This window comes from Passer domesticus, chromosome Z, assembly GCF_036417665.1.
Source record: "Passer domesticus isolate bPasDom1 chromosome Z, bPasDom1.hap1, whole genome shotgun sequence".
Classification (NCBI taxonomy): Eukaryota; Metazoa; Chordata; class Aves; order Passeriformes; family Passeridae; genus Passer; species Passer domesticus.
The window spans coordinates 48877054-48895683 of NC_087512.1; the positions used below are offsets into that span (position 1 = coordinate 48877054).

General features: G+C 47.2%; 1 protein-coding gene across 1 annotated transcript; it reads left to right on the forward strand.

Moving 5' to 3' along the window:
- The first annotated feature begins 1533 nt into the window (after positions 1-1533).
- LOC135290080 (serine/arginine repetitive matrix protein 1-like) lies at positions 1534-7675 on the forward strand. The gene is made up of 6 exons (XM_064403990.1): positions 1534-2524; positions 2770-2957; positions 4651-4759; positions 5349-5928; positions 6285-6402; positions 6755-7675. Exons 1-4 carry the CDS (start codon positions 1534-1536, stop codon positions 5357-5359), a joined length of 1299 nt encoding a protein of 432 aa, XP_064260060.1. The 3' UTR covers positions 5360-5928; positions 6285-6402; positions 6755-7675.
- The last annotated feature ends 10955 nt before the right edge of the window (positions 7676-18630 follow it).

The following is an 18630-nucleotide window of genomic DNA, read 5'->3' on the forward strand; positions in this document are numbered from 1 at the left end:
GGAGTCTGTGACCATGATCCTAAAAAAAGATACATATGCATATAAAAATGTGGGAATCAGAAACACCACATAAAAAAGCAAAAGATCAAACAAATTCTGGCATTTCCTCATGTTGAAAGTAATGAATCTGTGCTACAAGTTTGCTAAAGTTCCTGTAGGTACGTGAATATGCAATGCAAGCATGAAAAACGTCAGAATGGCATTTTCAAAAACACTACACCTTCACCATGTGCTAACAGTTTTCCAAACAGTTGGAGACAACAAAAATATCAAAATATCCAAAAATTCGGGAAGCTCTCAGATCCTTTCATCTCAGTCTAATCCTGAAAGAAAATCTAAGTTATGTGTCTCCTGAAAAATAGGCATATTTACATTCTAGTAAATGAGACTTTTTTTCTTTTTTTTCTTTTTTTTCTTTTTTTTTTTTTTTTTTTTGCCTAACACTGGAAAGAAAGCAAGCTCTTTCTTGTGGCATAGAATGGTAGCAGAAAGAGGAATTTAGGGTATTAAGACTGTATTAAGAGCTTCATTTTTCTTACTTTTTGCTGGAATTGCCTAACTCGAAACAGCCAGAATTGCTCTAATACACTGAATGTCCTCAAAGAGAGTAAGAAGGACAGGAAAGTACAGGTCAGTCAGCCTTGCCTCCATCCCCTGGAAAGGTGAAGGAGTAACTAATCCTGGAAACTGTTCCATACAAATGGAGAAGTTGATTGGGAGTAATGGTTAACCTACCTGATGCCCATGCTAGGACAGGCAGATTGATGGAAATGGGTGGAGCAATGGATGATGCCCACCGCAGCTTTACCCAAGCCTTTGAGACACTCAAAGCCTACAGCATCCTTAAACACAAACTGCCAAAATGCCCAGACAGGAAGGCTGAAAAACGGATGAGGACTGTCATCAGTGGCACAAAGCAGAGCTGGAGGCAAGTCGCGTCTGCTCTGACGCCCAGGGGCTGCTCCTGGGGCAGATACTCTTTGATGTCTTCATTCACGGCCGGCCTGGAGGAGCAGTTTACCCTCAGCAAGCCTGCAAACAAAACAGAGCCGGCAGGAGCAGGGGATAGCCCAAATGCTTGTGACATTCAGAGGGACCTCGGCAGGCTGAAGAATTGGCCTGAGGGGAATCTGATGGAGTTCATGGAAGAGAAACGAGAAGTCTTGGAGCTGAGCAGGGATAACCGCAGGCATCAAGAGCTGCAGGAAGCTGACTGCCTGGGAAGCAGCTTCTTTATCTTCCTTGCCTTGCTGGTTCGGGGCGTGCTGCAAAGCAAAGGCAGGAGGACGATGGCAGCCAGAGGCAGAGGGGGTTTGCAGCTGGCCGTGCCGTGCGGAGCCCGGCCAGCGCCGGGAGCCGCCCCGCCCGCGCTGTGCCCGCGGCCCCGGCTCTGCCGCGCTCGTCCCCGCCAAGTCCGGCCCGCGCCGGGGCCGCGCTGGGCGCGAGCGCAGCGCCCCCCTCCGGCCGCGCGCCGCCGGCGCAGCCGCGGCCGTTGCGCCGCGGGCGTTGCGGCCACAGGCGGCGATCGGAGCCATGGCGGAGCTGCCGCTGCCCGCCGGGCTCAGCGCCAGCGCCTTCCCCGCCAAGCTGTGGCGCCTGGTGAACAGCCCCCGCGTCCGCTCCGTGCGCTGGGACAGCCGCACCCAGGGGCTGCTCGTCGACCGCTCGCTCTTCGAGCGGGAGCTGCTCAGCCCAGGCCCCGCCCCCGGGGGCGGTGGTGCTGGGGCGGGGCCGGTGCCGCGCCCCTTCAGGGCCACGCAGTTCAGCAGCTTTGTCCGGCAGCTCTACCGCTACGGCTTCCGCAGGGTGCCGGGCTGGCTCGGCGCGGCTGCGCCGGGCGATGCCGGGGGCTGGCTGCACTTCAGCAGCCCCTGCTTCCGCCGCGACCGCCCCGACCTTCTGCTCCGCCTCCGGCGCCGGAGCGCGGCCGACAGGCGGCGGCCGGCGGCGGGCCGGGAGGGCCGCAGGCGCCCGCCCTGCGGCTCCCGGCAGCTCCCCGGGGCGCGGCCGCTGCCGGACGGGCGGCACGGGCGCGGCCGCTTCCAGCCGCTGCCCCGGGAGCGGCCGCCGCTGCCCCCCGGGCGCCCGCCCAGCGGCTTCCTGCTGCTGCAGCGGGAGCGGACGCTGCCGGACGGGCGGGAGCTGCGCAGCCCCCGGCCCGGCCGCCTCCAGCAGCGCCCCGGGGAGCGGCCGCTGCTCGCCCGGCGCCCGCCCTGCAGCTTCCACCTGCTGCACCGCGACCGGCCGGTGCCGGCCCGGCGGGAGGGGCCGAGCCGCTTCCAGGAGCTGTACGGGGAGCGGCCGCCGCCCGCCCAGCGGGAGGTGCTGGCGATCCCGCCCTGCGAACTGTTCGGGCTCCACGGGGAGCCGCTGCTGCCGCTCGGGCGGGAGGGACCCCCCAGCCGCTTGCAGGAGCTGTACGGGGGGCAGCTGCCTCCTCTCGACCGGGAGGTGCTCCGGCTCCAGCCCTGCAGCTTCCAGCAGCTGCACAGGGAGCAGCAGCCCCCGGCCTTCGACCCACGAGGTAGGAAACCTTGCTTTTCCAAAAGGTCAGGAAAAGTGACCGCTTAAGTGTTTTTCCACGAGGCTCTGTCATTCTCGGTCAGAAATTGTCAAGCCTATTAGGAAGCGGCACCTCGAAGGCTGCCAAAAAATTCTCTGCCTGCTTTTCCTGCATGCTTCCTGTGATGGTTAATCCAAGGCAGCAGTAGAGATCTGTGTCCCAGAGCCACATTGTGGAGCCTGACCAACGTGTTTGGATTCTTGCAGCCACCCCGGGCACTTCTGCACCCAGCGCTCCAGCTGGCAGTGCTGCTTGTGCAGCATCGACGGCCTCCAGCTCAGGACACAACGCACCTGGGGCAGAGGGATGGCCACCAGCAGATCTCGGCCTTGCCATAGAGAAAATGATCCGGGAGATCAGGAGATCCCTGCCCGAAAGGTCTCCCTCTGCTCAGGTAACTCCATTGGATGGGTAGCAAAGGGGCTGGACTGTGAGCTTTTGATCATTGTTACATAGCTGAGAAGCAAAGGCTTCTTTAATTGAACTTACTTTGTTATTACTTAGTTATTTAATAGTTCTTGGTAAAGAAAGATTTGTAAAAGAAGAGGAAATGAAACAGTCTCCCCCCCCTTAGTGAGGATGAGCGTTGTGAGCCTGTGTTGGCCAAGTTTGAGTGCTCCTTTTCCTGGGAAGAATCCTTCCTACCGGGGCATTTGCGGTGATGGTTTGCAGGATTTTTGTTTGCTGGGAAGGAAGAGAAGAGTGTTTAGAGAATTGCCACTGAAGGCCAAGTGTCCCGTGCAGGGAGGGACATGCCAGAGGTGCCTGTTCCAGCAGCAGATGTGGGCTGTGCCTCTTTTGGGTGGGAAGGCCAAGGCAAAGCAGGGCTGGGCTGCAGCTGCTGCTGCTGCTGTGTGAGCCCTGCCGGGCGTGTGGGCGCTCCCAGAGCCGTGTGTGGGGCTGGGCTGGAGCTGCAGCTCTCTGTCCTTGTGCAGATTATTCTACGTGTTGGCCAAAGAATGTCTCTCTGTCTGTTCATGTGCTGACCCAGTGCCTGCAGTACATTTATGATCAAGGCAGGGCAGACTCAAGGAGGGGAGTGGGATTTTTTGGATTTCCCACTATCATATTCTCAAGTGGGACGTCTTTTGTCTTCTGTAAACTCATACATAGCAGCTTTCAGAAGCATTTTATTCCATAACAAAAGGAAACATTGCAGGTTTGGAACCATCTTGAGAATCTTTAGGATTGTGATGGACGGGCTATTGCAGAAGAGATGAATGTTCTGGAACTGGTCCTAGTGAGAATATCTGTCTACCCAAAGGGCATTTGCAGGTGCTGCATTGTGGACATTGACTTCCTCGGTGGAATAGAAACAGTATTTGATTGTCTGGCTTTTCCTTTCTTTTGGGCTGGTTTTTTTTCCTTCCATCCTGATTTACAGATTTTTGCCACTGGTCACAAATGTGATCCTGGAAGGAGCCTAGGTGCATAAATGCTTGCCTGGATCCTACACATGGGGCAGCAGCAGAGGGCTCCGAAAAGCACCACGGTGTGATGGGTTGTCTGAGCAGTGTGTGGGGGTGTGAGAGTCCCAGCAGAAATGTGTGCCTTGCGTGTGGGTTTGCAGCACAGGGCAGGGCTGGGAGCGAGCTCTGCCCTTGCTGACAGCCGTGCTGGCAGCCAGGAGAGCCCCTGGCTTTCTGCTGGCTGATTTCTCACAGCTCCTGAGATAAGCCAGGGTCAGAGCGTGAGGGCACCTCCCCCACATCCCCTCACTTGGTGCCTTCTGGTTTTCTGTGTTCATGTTTTGTCTCAAAGATCATTTTGTAAGAGCTTCAGTTTCACCTTGGTCACCCAAATCCCGAGTTTAAAAGGCTTGTCATGTGAACCATGTAGGCAGTGTCCCCCCCGTGCTCCATGTCCTTTGGGAGTGGAGAATGAGAGTTCTTGTATCCCTGATGTGATTGCAGCCAAATAGTGAGTGATCTTTGGGTTCCTTTCTTTCTGTGTTTGTGCTCAGGCAGTGTCCCCCCCGTGCTCCATGTCCTTTGGGAGTGGAGAATGACAGTTCTTGTATCCCTGATGTGATTGCGGCCAAATAGTGAGTGATCTTTGGGCTCCTTTCTTTCTGTGTTTGTGCTCAGGATGATGTTAGTGTTGCCCCTGAGTCTTCAGGAGGTGAGCCTGCAGCAGAGGAAGCCTCATCTGGCACGGAGAGCTGCAGGAACAGTTCCCCAGAGCCCGAGGAGCCTGGTAAGGACAGAGCCCCCCTTGGTTTAGAGAGGTGTGAGATGGCTGCTCCGAGCCTGCCTCTGGCAGCAAGGGAGATGAGCAGAGTTGAGCTCCTGTCTGCAGGGCTGGTGCTTCCTGGTGCCTTTAGCTCAAATCCTGCACGGGCACAACCTCCCCGAGCCCTGCCCTCCACACTTCTCCAGAGGCTCTGACACTGAGTCCTCTGCTGTGGCAAGGGAGCAGGGAATAAAGCTGGCCTTGTGGAGTTGTGTCACCAAGCTGGGTGTCCCAGTTTGGTTCATGACTCAGCTCCCAGCAGCCTTCAGCTTCAGCCATTTCAGTGGGCACTGAGGTCTCTCTGTCACTGAGACTGTCTGTGTTTCAAGCTCAAGACTTTGCTGAGGCTTTATCAGGATACTTAAATACTTTACACAGTTCAGTTTTGAAACCCTTGGAAGAATCCCTTTTCTTTAAAGAGCAGGCTTCAAATTGCCAAGTGAGAGTTTGCCTTTCAGGCCATCTTTGACAGTGCCTGCTAGAAGGACAATTGGTGCTCAAGGAACACGTGCACAAGGGCCAATATTGACTCAGTGTTCCCTTTGCTTCCCAGATCCCATGTGATCGACCTCTCCAGGAGGGCTGGCCTGTGTAGCAGGAAGAGACAGAGGGAGAGCCTGGAACATCGGGCAAGTTGAATTCCTCTGTCTCTAGTTATATTTATAGATGCATATAGTTATCTTTGTTTATCTAGGTAGTTGTATTTATAGATTTATGTAATTATATTTATGTATCTACACAGATAGAGATCTGCACAGTTAATTTCTTTTTCATTTTAGATGTTTATCGTTATAGCTTTAGATGTGTTTTTGTAGGTGTGCACGTTTTCATTTATACGTGTGTATAATTACATGTACATATATATATTTCTAAATGCATATTTCTATTTTATATGGGGTTTTAGCTACATAGATTGATATGTGTGTGAGCCTCTTTTTAAGCTCTTACCCTGGTCTGCTTCCTCGCTCACCTCTGGCTTTTCCCCCTGTGCCCCCTGTGTCCCCTCTCCCTGGGCTGGGTCCGAGCTGGCGGCCGGGCCGGGCGCAGCAGCAGTTCCAGCCCCGGATGTCCCTGGAGTGCTGGGAGCTGCCGGTGGCCCCAGGCACTGTCCCCTGAGGAGCTGCTGAAGGACGGTGAGACTGAGGGGGCTGAGGGGGCTGAGGGGGCGGTGGCGCTGAAGGGACGGTGACCCTGAGCTGCTGCTGGGGCTGAGGGCTGTGGGGCAGCCCAGGGCCATGGTGGCACTGAGGTGACAGGCAAGTGGCACAGGCTGAGGGGGTGGCGGGTCTAAGGGGACGGGATGGGTCAGAAGGGACTGAGGGAGGTGAGAGGACTGTGAGGGGCTGGAGAAGCTGAAGGGGGCTGGGGGTTTGGCGAGAGCATGGCGGGGCTGAGGGGATGGAGGGGCCAGCAGGGAGCACAGAGGGCTCCGGGACTGCAGCTCTGCCAGGCCTTGGAACCAATTCCAGAGCCTCCACTTTTGCCACAGCTGCAATGAAGACCACGAGGACCGCCGGAGACTGCCGGGAGCCAGCAGGGAGAAGCCGAGGGCCAGCAGCAGGAGCAGGGAGCGAGGCCCTGCTGCTGCCAGCCTGGAGAGAGCCCGGGTGAGGCCCCAGGGCCGGGGAGGCAGGGTGGGGCTGAGGCTGGCGTGGGCTGTGGCCGTGGGCCCTGCCCGTGCTGGGGCTGCTCAGCGCAGCTGCCCCGGCTGGCACAGGGGCTGTCCTTGGGCAAGGCAGCTGTGCCGGCAGGGCCCGGGAGCTGTGCCGGCTCTGCCGGGCTGCCGGGGCTGCGGGACGGTCCCGCCGCGGCTGCGCTCACCACAGCCCGGCCCGCTCGGCTGCTTTCTCTTTCTGACCCTCCTGGGGAGGCTCTGACATTTCCTCTTCCCTGATGGAAGTGCAGCTGCTGCCAAGGGAAACGTGCCCCTACTGACTCAGTGTTCCCTTTGCTTCCCAGATGTCCCATCTGCTGTCCCTGTCCAGGAGAGCTGCTCTGCCTGGAGGAGGAGACCGAGGGAGCGGCTTCAAAGATGGGGCAGCTGAGATTCCTCTGCTTCGAGTTCCATTTAAAGAGTCTGGACTTGCACATAGAGAGGGATATGTACATATGTAGGCTTCTATTTGTATGGGAATATTCCTATATGTATGTTATTATATTTATGTTTTTTTTGGATGTATTACATGTATATGTATGCATATATTTACATATATGTTTATAATTACAACTATGTGTACATATATGTGTCTCAGTATACATGTATGTTGTTGTATCTGTTTAATTTCCTAGGTTTACAGCTCTGTAGGTATCTATTTGTGTTTATGCAGTTATAGGTATATGTATCTTTAAATGTTGTATTGGAATTTGTATTGGTCGATATGTCTATTTTTATATTTTTAATGTATATTGATCTATTTCTTTCTATTTAATGATATTTACATATGCGTCTAGATGTATAGCCGTATGTTTGTATTGATACAGTTGGGTGTATGTTTGGATTGATGATATTTTTATACTTATAGATAAGTTTGTTTTATATATCTACTGATATACATATATATTGTATGTAATATGTAATGTTTATATTTACATCTGTAGATTTTTATACTTTTATATGTATTTATATAGATGTTATATATCTGTGTATTTAATTGCATTTCAACATGTATGAAGTGATGTAGTTGTATAATTCTATCTATTGTATTCTTAGTGTAGGGCTGTTTAGAGAGCAAATGCACATTTTTGTATTTCTGTATGGACTGTCTGTATTGCTTGTAGTAATATGTAATAAATTAAGTTAAGTCCTTAAACACCTAATTAATCTTTGTGTATAGTGAGTTGTTGCAGAGAGTGGCAATAAATAAGTGTTTCTTATCTGAAGCTGGTATTGTATATTTTTACACAGACTGGTTGTAATAATCTCATAAATTCCTGGGTTTTACCTAAATTTAGATTTGTATACTTCTGTGTTTTCAGCACGGGTGTAGCAATTTGTAAGAAATGACATTTTTCCACTGAAACTTATTTTCATGTATTTGTCCATCAGCAGTGCAGCTGTAGCAATCTGCAAGAAATGCCATTTGTCAGCTGCGATGGGGGTTTTGTGATTTGTGCTACCCCAAGCCATGAGCAGATGGAAATGCTGCAGGATTTGGGCCATGGAAATCTCCGGCCATGCCCAGCACATGCCCCACCTGCACTCAGGCTGGGCACGGGAAGCGCAGATTTGGGATGGCAGCAGAGCCACACGTTGGCTCAGCACTGGCTGCTAAGGCCTGCTGAGAAAACTCCGGGACTCCACTGGGAGCAGAACTCCTGCTCTGTGGATATGCAGATAATTCAGTCCATGTTTGGCTCTTTACAGACAGACACACACAGAGAGCTGTAGGCAGCGCTCAGTAACCCGTGACATACTCGATTGTGGGAACTGAAATGGATATTTCTCTGTTTATAGATAGGGGCAGCAGAGTGGTGCCATTCTGCAGCCACCTTGTATCAGGCAGTGGTCGCTCTGTCTAAGCAGTGCAGTTGCAGCAGTCTGTAATGAATTTCCCTTTTCAACTGACATTGGCTTTGGGGCACTTCTCGTTTCCGTGATGAGCGACCACATCAATGTTTGTCCCTATTTCTTCACTGATCCTGAAGCTTTGACGAGTGTGTGACAGGCCATGGCACCCAATTTCTCACAGGTGTGTCCAGCTGTGGGTAAGAGACCTGTCTTGTCTGTGAAACATCCATCTGAGGGTATTTGTCTGAGAGTTGTGGTCCATCTCCAGAACCCCCTCAGGCAGCACCCTGGCTAGGGAGGGGAAAAATGTAAGGGGATTTATGGCATTTCTTCTCTTTTATCATGTATTTGCATGAAGCTGTAGCCTAAACTTAGTAAAGCAAAGGATAGACTTTGTTTGGTCATGCCGTGTGGAGCAAATGGTGCAGGAACAGCCACAAGCCAAACTGCAGGAGCAGCTTCTTTTTGGTCCTAACAGGACATTGTGTACAAGAAAGCACCACAACCTTACTGATTCACCTCTTAGGTAAAACCACAGTGGTTCACCGTGTCAAACTAGCTGGGGATGGAAATAACAAACATCCCTGGGCTGGGGCAGAAGCCTGGGAGTCACACGCTTGGAAAAAGAGAGCTGGCAAAGCCAGCCCAAGGCGCAGGCACGCATTTGGCTCCAGGCAAGAGGGAGCTTGTACTGCACAGCTCGGAGGGACTCCAGGCAGAGGAGCCGGCCGGCGGCAGGGAGCAGCTCCCGCTGTCACTGCCAGGGAAGGACTCGCAGGACGCAGGAGGAGCGGGCACATCGCGGATGGACAGCGGAGCCCCTCCTGAGCCCCAAGGTGACCCCTCCTGCTGCTGCAGTCACAGCACAGCCACCTGCCCTGCAGGCTCTCTTTGCCTTCCTAAGCCTCAAGCTGTGTCGGTGTTTTTCCTTTTCATGAACGGGCCGGGGCTGCTCGGGTACAAGACTTGAGCCTTATTGGCGGGATCAGCCTCATTACATGGTTGAGACAATAGGCAGAGGGCAAAGCTCACGTACAGCCAGCAGCAGCCAGAGATTTCTTTCTTACAGAGCATCTTAAAAACTTTTTAGCCAATAGCATGTTGCTAAAGCTTACAGACAGTTGTTTTAACTGATTACTAAAAGTACACGTACACCTGCTTCACACAGTGCTTGCTTATCTTCTTTTTATTAACAATACACAATATTCCATTAGTAAGCTTAAAACTTTCTAGTATTTTGCTAAGCATATTTTCCTGCCATCTAAAAGTCTATCTTAGCCAAGCCTAAGACTCAAGCTCTTGTTTAATATCCTCACTTGCTCTACTATTGTAACATTTTCTACTTTCAGACTTTGCAGCTGCAGATAGCTCTAAGTGTCTTGGCTCTTTCTGTTTCTAAGGCCTGCTTTCCCAGCTTTCTAAAAATCTTCTTAGCTTTACTAATTCCTCCACAACCCACTGCAGGAAGCAAACCTGATTACAAATGATAGCAATTATACCAGATCAAAACTTGTTGGCCCACTGCTAATACTGGATGTTTAGTTTTTTAGACTGCATTAAGTACCATTTGTGTTTCCAAAGGTGGTGCTCCAAATTTAGAACCGTGCATTCTCTCCTTCAGCTGATACACACACACACACACACACACATATATATATTTATACACACATATATGTTTGTAATTTTCTATGTTTGTAACATCTGTGTGAAGAAAGGGTAAACTTAAGAAAGTGTACTTGTTTCACAGCAGCACAGTTCCATAGAAATTTATTTGAATTTTTTTTCTGAGGTACCCATATTATAAAGACACTTTGCTAAAACTAGTAAGGATGAGAGTTGCAGGGCTGGTTTAAAATCGAATCCAAATTTGATTTCATTCTGTGCAATATTTCCATTAAATCTGAATAATGCCCAGGACTAAAATACTAGAATTCTATTTTCTTTTTTTTCTTTTTTTTTTTCTTTTTTTCTTCTTTCTTTTTTTCTTTTCTTTTTCTTTTCCATAGCAAACAGGGCATAGGTATAGTTTTGATTTTTAATTTAAATAGAGTAATCCACTGGACTAATTGCTACCTTGGAACTTCTTTATCATTTACAACTACCCATGGCTTTCAGGAACAGAAAGATTAAAGGAAGGGAAGAGAGCAAATCTTTTAAAGCTATGACCTGAGAGTTATTTTACATCCATTTGGAGTTATTTTACATCACTTGGTTAAATACACCATTACCTAAAAATCATGTATATATGTACTTGGTAAGAAGTATCAACTGAATAAACAAGTTCTCATCTAATTATTTTTTGCTAGCCTCATGTTCTCTTCTTATTTAGTAAAATCAGGAAGAGAAACACTGCTGTTCTTTGAAAAATTAATCTGTTAAAATATTGACAACCCTGATGTTTGATGTAGGAGTCTACAAGCAATAATTTTAATTGTCACCAAAGAAGAACAAAAGGGACACATCATCTGTGGTAAACACCAGACATTGTTGCCAGTAGGGTTGAACAAACTATCTGTATGATGTTGTACAGCAGTTAACGTGAAGATCTCATCAATGATGGAGATAAGAGACACTGACCCTTGAGGATTCAAAGAAGCATTTGATAACAATAAGAAGAGCTTATCTTGCCCATCTTAGTTATACTTAAAATGTATTTTATAGGAATTTGATTTATACTGATTGAAAACTCATCACTTCTTGTATGTTGCTGAATAATTAATGCTGATTATTTTAGTCTCAGCCCACAGACTTCAAAGATAAACACATTGCTCCAGCTTGCAGTATGGAACCGGTATCACTTGATTTTGTCACTGAAGTATCAGGAAGTGTTGTAAATGACACAGACTGCCATGGCGAGGTATTCCCAGGATCCGGTCAGCACTGCAAGTAAACATAGGTCTGATTTGCAGTCTGGCAGCAAATTTGCTGAGAGCAAACCAAATCTCTGAAATTGCCATGGCTATAAAGGAGAAAATGTGCCAGTAGAAAAAAGCTGGATAACAGATTCGGTAAGAAATCATAAAATGACAATTAAGCAACGCTATTGCAGAATTGTAAACACAAGTGGCCAGTATCATCATATCCTGTTTAGAAAGGCAGCAAAAGTCATAGTTAATCATTGCATAGTTAATTATTCTCCTCATTCATCTGGGGGTTGCTGAGGCAGCAGCAGCAATGCTGTTCCATATCAAAGATTTGTTATTGTTCAGACCACATTCTAAAATCTCTTGATTATCCACGTGCAGCATGACTTATTCTTTCAGCTAATATTTGTGCTCTTGGTAATAGGATAGTGCAGCCATGGATCGGAAGAGGCATTTTAGATCACTGATTTTATGGTTTCCATCTAGGAAAAGTAATACAAAAAAAGCTTTAACATTCTTCACATTTCATTCTTTCAAGCCATCTAAACCAAGAATCACTTTTGCCTAAGTTTTTGTCTTTGCTCTTCTGGGTAGCCCCAAGATTTGCACATGAAGGCTTGCCAAGTCTCTGATAACCAGGTATCTAGAATTTACTCTTGTGGTCTCAGCACAGCCATCTAATACTGTTTTAAATGCAACATGTCCATAAAGAGCCAACAGATACCACCCAAGACCTGCAGAGCACACATGTCCTTTTGGACAGACAAATAAAAAATGGCATCTCCCCTTAAAATTGCTCTCTAACACTCTTAGGCAGCTCCATAAAGTTTCTGTAGTGGGACTGCATGTTCTTTGCGGTCCTTATTTCCTCCAGTAAAAAGGAGGTGTATTATTGTTGGTATTTAATAATTTTGGGCTGTACTTTAGTTTCCATGTGCCTGTTCCTCCATAGGAGCCGGGTGTCCAAACTGCCTGTAGAGCTGGTGGAGATCTCATCCTCGGTTCAGGTGCCTTCAAGTGGGCATCTTGTTCAATTTAATCTACCCTGTGGAATATGTTGTGCCTCATTTGCTGCTCCAGAAGGAAAAAGGTCTCCCACACACACACACACCCATGCACACCTCTACAGACATGGGGTTCAGGGCAGGGGTCTCACGTACAGGAGATGAGCTGCTGAGGCTCAAGGTACACTCATCTTCTTTAAACAGATAAATATTGATTAGATATAGATATAGATAGATAGATAGATAGATAGATAGATAGATAGATAGATATAGATATAGATAGATAGATATAAATATAGATATATCGAAATAGATAGATAGATAGATAGATAGATAGATAGATAGATGACATAGATATATAAAGATATAGATAGATATATGAAAATTCAGCTCAGCTCAGAGGCATGAGGGGCTGCAGGAGATGTTGGCAGCTGCAGATCTGCTCAGCTGGCACTTCTGCTCTTGACTCCCAGGATAAACCCAAGAGGCTTTTTTGAGGAGGTCTCCATTGGTGGGAACACAGATTCATGAATGGCACTGACTTTGGGAGTCTGACTTCTGAAACAAATGAATCCCTTTCCTGAATCACTGTGATATTTGGCAGGTATGAATGGTTATAGTGACACTCACTTAAGGAGAGGGTCACACATGGATGTGATGTAGCAATAAAAACAAAACAACCACACAAGTGGAATGCACTTTCTGACTCTTTCCTGTGAACTGTCAGCACTTTTGTCCCTACTCATGTGACTGCTAGAAGAATAGAAAGGAGAACAGCAAATTCAATCTGAAGAGTGGTGTGAAATACCAAAATAAGATTTCCAGAGAGCAGAGGAATGATTGTGATTTATAAGCATGTATCTCATTTTTACTGGAGGAAACAGAGACTGATTACAAAGGATATCCAGATCACTTTAATGTTCTCTCTGTCATCTTTTCACAAAGCATGCAATTTCCAACCCACTGCAATCAGTGAGAATCCTTTCACGGACCTGAACAGGACAAATGTTTTTATCATAATAGAAGGCACTTATGCATGGATTTTTATTAAAGATGTGATAGCCAGACTTGTCTTTCTTACATTTGTTCTGGTTTTCCTACCATTCCTTTTGGTCAGCAACTTACTAGCAGACTTCAGAGATTGCTTGACATAGTTTGACACTATTTGATTCTGCCTGTATTTAACAGCACTCTGTGGACAATATTAACTGTACTTCGTGCTTTTCCCTACTTTATTTGTACAGCCTTATTTAAAAATAAATGTGAAAAAAATACATGAAAATTTGTACAACTTGGAATAAAAGTTACAGAGTCGTAGCCATTCAGTGTATCAAAAGGGTTAATGTTTGCAGTATGGGTTTCTGTGTTTTTATTCTCAACTCTACACTAAGTTTCCTTTTGATCCCTAGATTGCTTCCTTGTCTTCTCTGAAGTGCAACCTTCTCAGGCAGGTCTAGGGAATTCCTCAATGTAAACACTCTTTTTCTCTTTAGAAAACGGACATTTTTCCTTACCTGCAAATCACAGATCAAGTCAGGAGAGGATGTTTTTCCAGTATCCTCTAACTGCTTTATTAAACACCGCTCAGAGTATTTAAGGATTGCCATCTAACACGTGAAATGCAAGTTGGTCCGTCCAGGCTTTACTCATTATGCAGCTCTTGAGGCTTAGAGGGATTATCCACCAGTTCCTGAGGAAAGCAGCTCTTGACCACGCCAATTTCCAGACCAAACAGCACCGTGGAAAATTATGTTCTCCTGTGTGTTTTGTATGTCTGCTTCCCCTGGAAGACACAAAATAAAAACGGATCTTTCAAGAGTTAAGTTTTAATAGAAGTGAAGAGCTGTTCATGTTGGTTATTGCTAATTTTGTCCATCCGTTCAGGATGGTAAGAGGAAGGACTTGGAGCTGCTGAGAGCATTCAGCTGTTTATTGCAATTTGCAGAATGAGCCGTCAGATGGGAGAGCAAATGTTTACGTACGCAGACAGGTACAACAGGCCGTTGCTGCATTTTGTAACTTCATAACTCAGCTTACAACTATTTTCTGTTATATATATTTTTAGGCTGTGTTTAGTGGAACCTGCAAAAAACCCACGGATTATTAAATGTGGTAATATTACTTGTAAAGTGTTTCCCTATAGAGAAAAGACTTTTGTACTAGATTGGGAGAGGTTTGTCTCCCAAAAATTATAATGCAAGAATTCAATTGGGATATAGGCAGGTTGTCGTAACGCAATTGTTTTGACTTCGTACTCTAATTTCTTATTTTTGTAATCCTCGAAAAATATTGATTGATCGATCAATCTATTGACTGGTTGCAGAAACCTTTGAAATGCTTACCAGGCTGGCTGAGAATTCACAAGCACACCGCTCTGCAATGTGTGCACAACCACGGCTGCTGAGGCTGCTGTGAATGTGCAGGAGTTTTTCACAGGTGGTGGGCTCCTCCTGTCCGGCACAGCCCTGAGCACAGAGGAATTTGGGAAGGGATGTTGTGATGCCTGTTTGCAGCAGTCTCCAGCCCGGATTAACCCTGCTCTGACGGACAGGTCCCTGCAACGTGCTGGTGCCCGCAGGCGGCAGGAGAGACCCGGGCCCCTTTGGCATCGTTCCCAAAAAGGCCGCAGGACAACGGGAAGGTCGCTGTGCCCCGGGCGGCCTTTGCCGCGGGCTCTGAATTTGGGCATTGCAGGATCTCTCCAGCAGGTCCCCCGCCCTTCTCCGCAGCCGGCACGGAGCTTTGCTGAGAAGGCGGCGCTGCCCGGGGCTGAGCCGAGCCCTGCCCGGCCGCTGCCCCTGCAGCCCCGAGGCCGCCCGGCTGCCGCAGCAGGAGCCGCTCCCCGCGGGCCGGGCCTGCTCCGGCCCTGCAGCAGCTCTCAGGAGCGCCGAGCGCAGCACACGGCATCGAGCCCGAGCTGCTGAGCTTCCATCCCTGCTCCTGACGCTCCGGGGCAGGCTGGGATCCGCGCGCCGGAATGAGCGCAGCAGCTGGGACGCCGCTTTTATCCGCGCTTGGGGCAAACGGGACCGTAGGAAAAGTGTCACTGGCAGCTGTCATTTGTTTGGCCGTTTGGACCATGAGGAACGCATTTGTTTCTAAGCGCAACCTCATTTGGCTGCGCCATTTCTGGGAGATACAAAAAGTATTTTACATGAACCTAAGAAAATACTTTGGGTGTTATCTGATGTGGACATGATGCTACATTTACACAGTCCTTATTTTACATACCAGTGGCCTGCCTCAAAGAACCTATGACTTTGCATATATTGTTTCCATAATTTTGTATCTTTCAGAGGAAGCAGCACAGTTCATCTGAACTAAGTCCTTCCTTACACTTAAGAGAAAAAACAGGTTGAGTGAGAGCTCTGCTAGCTGGGAATGTGTGAAGGGAAGCATTTTAGGACACTGCTATGGAAAGTGCAGGCTGTTTAAGCACACTTTAGGGAAAAGAGCTAGTATATATGCTCATTTATGAAGATAAGTACCAAAATCTGAATTTTTCCTGTATTATACTCAGCCCCCAATATGTTTTGTAATTGTACTTTTCTCTGTATCCTTTCATGCAGGCGTCACTGGCAGTGACATGTTCTGTGCTCAGTGCTGCTTTGGCTGGTTGGTTCGGGGAGATGCCTTTAGTTTTATGGCACACAGGGGTCTAAGGAGGGTGTGCGGGTGTCCCTGTGCTCTGGCACCAGCTGAGGTGCAGGAGCACTTCCAGGGCTGCCTCCAGGTGTGATGAGCTGGAGTTAAAGCTGTGCCTTCTGCTGAGCAGCTGATACGACCTCTGACCATGAACAGCTGGGCCTGATATAATAAATAGAGGTCTCTTCCTTTCTTACTAAGACCCAGAGTCTGATAAAATGGGTTCTTCATCCTTCTGAGACCAGTGAATACCAGGGTTCATTTCCACAAATTCCCTGCTTTATCTGCTTTATACCTGCCAGCTACATGAGCCGTAATATCCTGCTGCTCAGCTTCCTCCAGAGACATGGTTGCTGCTTTGTGTGAGGAGCTGCGAATCTTGACTCCATGTTTCAGAAGGTTGATTTACTATGTTATGATATATATTACATTAAAATGATATACTAAAACTATACGAAAAGAATAGAGAGAAAAGGATTCATCAGAAGGCTAGAACGGACAGCAATGGAATGAATAACAAAAGCTCACGACTCTCAGAGAGTACGAGCCAGCTGCACCTGTGACTGGCCATTAATTAGAAACAACCAACATGCACCAATCACAGATGCACCTGTTGGTAAACAATGTCCAGACCACATTCCACAGACATCAGATAGTTAATTGTTTACATTTCTTTTCTGAGGCTTCTCAGCTAGAAGAGGAGAAAAATCCTAGCAAAGGATTTTTCATAAAATATCATGGCTACAGAGAGAAGCTCTCATTTCTTTGGAGAAGGGCTCTTCACTAACAGTTTGACTCACAAGTGGCTCACTGATGTCTCTCTAACTCCCAAGTCGTTTCACACCTACAGTTGCCTTTCGGGGATATACCCTGATGCTCCTTTGATTTCTGTGGGATCCTCTTTGCCTACCACTTTCAGGAATGACTTAGAAGAGGCACATAAAAGATTCAAGGTAAGGACTTCTGTTTTCTACTTCATCCTGGGTCATTTCATTTGAAAAGTTTTCGACTTGGATTTTCAACAGTGAATTGCCATTGGCCCAGGCTTCAGGATCTCTCAGCACACTCCTGTTTTCAACATGGAAGTTTTTACACTCCAAAATAGTATCTTTCACTGAATTTTACTAAAAAATTGAATGGCTGAAGAACCCTCCACTTCATGGTTTGGCTTCATGAAAATTCCATATTGATCCAGAATAAAGTGGATTTATTTGGATACCCCTGAAAACTCCATGCCTTCCTTCTCCCCTTCCTTTGCTCAATGCAAGGAATATCACATTTCTTATGTCATGATATTTGCTGCCAAGGTGTTTGTTTGAAGATCACGCATTTAGTAATGTTATGTTAAAATCATCTGCTCTGGAATCCCTGCCCAACTTCAAAACCCACACACTCCATTTTTAACTCCAGCTGCACCATACCTAGACAGCTCTTTCACCTGCTTTCTCGGTTCTAATTGACCAGTCCTTTCTCTCTTTGATCACCGATTTGGTCCAACAAGACTAAAATGCAACCATCCTTTGAAACATGGTGCCCTAGTCGGCATATTTCATGTTTTCCCATTTATTAGGGAATGGGAATTAGGTATCAAGACTTAATTCTGACATGGAATAAATACAGACCTTCAGCTTTAAGAGGCAGAGAACATGAATTCCATTCAAATTGGCTCATATTAATATTTATTTCATCTTCAGAGTGACTCATTAACTGTTTGGAGTTTGGATAAGCAATTAATGTGTCAGTGACTCTGACAGACAAGGAAGAGATGGTTGTGAGCACGCAAATAATGGCTTGCTTAGCCATGCAGCATTCTCTGCAGTTTTAAAGAGAATTTCATTACATTTTGTGAGCTTTAAAGAAGCAAACGGAGGACAAAAGTCTTTAGATGTTTGGAAGTATCATGTAATTTTGCAAGCGTTAATGTGAGAATCTACAGAGGATCCAGCTTAATGATACATGTAGTTGTGGATTTTTTTTATTTGTTCACAGGTATGTTTGTGTAAATAACCACATGTAAAGGAATGTTTCTAAGGCTTTACAGGAATATTTAAATCTGATGTATATTCATGCTCTAAGTTCTACATGCTGTGGAAAGAACACAAATGCCTATACAGCATGATTTCCTTCTACAAAACTCTTTTCCCCTACTCATTTCCAACTTGTTCCCTGCTCTTCTTGGGTCAGTCATGGTCTCGATACCTGTGCATTATTTGCTGCCATTCTACAGAACCCAGTGGAGATGCGTGGGCTGCACAACGATGGGTGGATTTCTCTATTTCCACACCTACATATTGTCATGGATTTAATGCTGCTTCTGCTCCTCAAGTCTCTCTATGTCCATTTATCTACTGCTATTGCTCAGGGCGCAGCGTACCTGGATCTTTTCAGCTGCAACAGAATTGTCTTAGCAAACATCTGTGTGAATGCTGTGCACATACACTGTAGTAGGGGTTTAAGAGAGCTGCATCATACAAAACAAGAACAGTGTGCATTTTTAGGAGAATCTGGAGAAGAGGGGATGTAGTTCTTGCACACTGGACAGCAGCTCAAAGCGCCTATTGTTACAGAGCACTCTGTAGATCGTCCTGTGCTCCTTTGTGCTCGGCCTGAGGTGCCACATGCTGGTCTCTGGGCTTGTACGTAGCCGAGGAGATTCCCATGGAGGGCACTCTACAGCTTCATGAATGCACAAGAACTTTGGGACACAGTTCAGCCTCACACACTTGCAAAACCCCCAAACTAAAGTAAAACACCACAACAAACCAAAAAGCCCCACGCAAAACAAGAACCCATGGAAATGTGTTTACAAGTTAT

Coding starts and splice junctions, on each gene's coding strand:
- LOC135290080 (XM_064403990.1), top strand. CDS start 1,534: ATGGCGGAGCTGCCGCTGCCCGCCGGGCTCAGCGCCAGCGCCTTCCCC. Junction 2,525..2,769: donor CCCGGCCTTCGACCCACGAG/GTAGGAAACCTT, acceptor GGATTCTTGCAG/CCACCCCGGGCACTTCTGCA. Junction 2,958..4,650: donor AAAGGTCTCCCTCTGCTCAG/GTAACTCCATTG, acceptor GTTTGTGCTCAG/GATGATGTTAGTGTTGCCCC.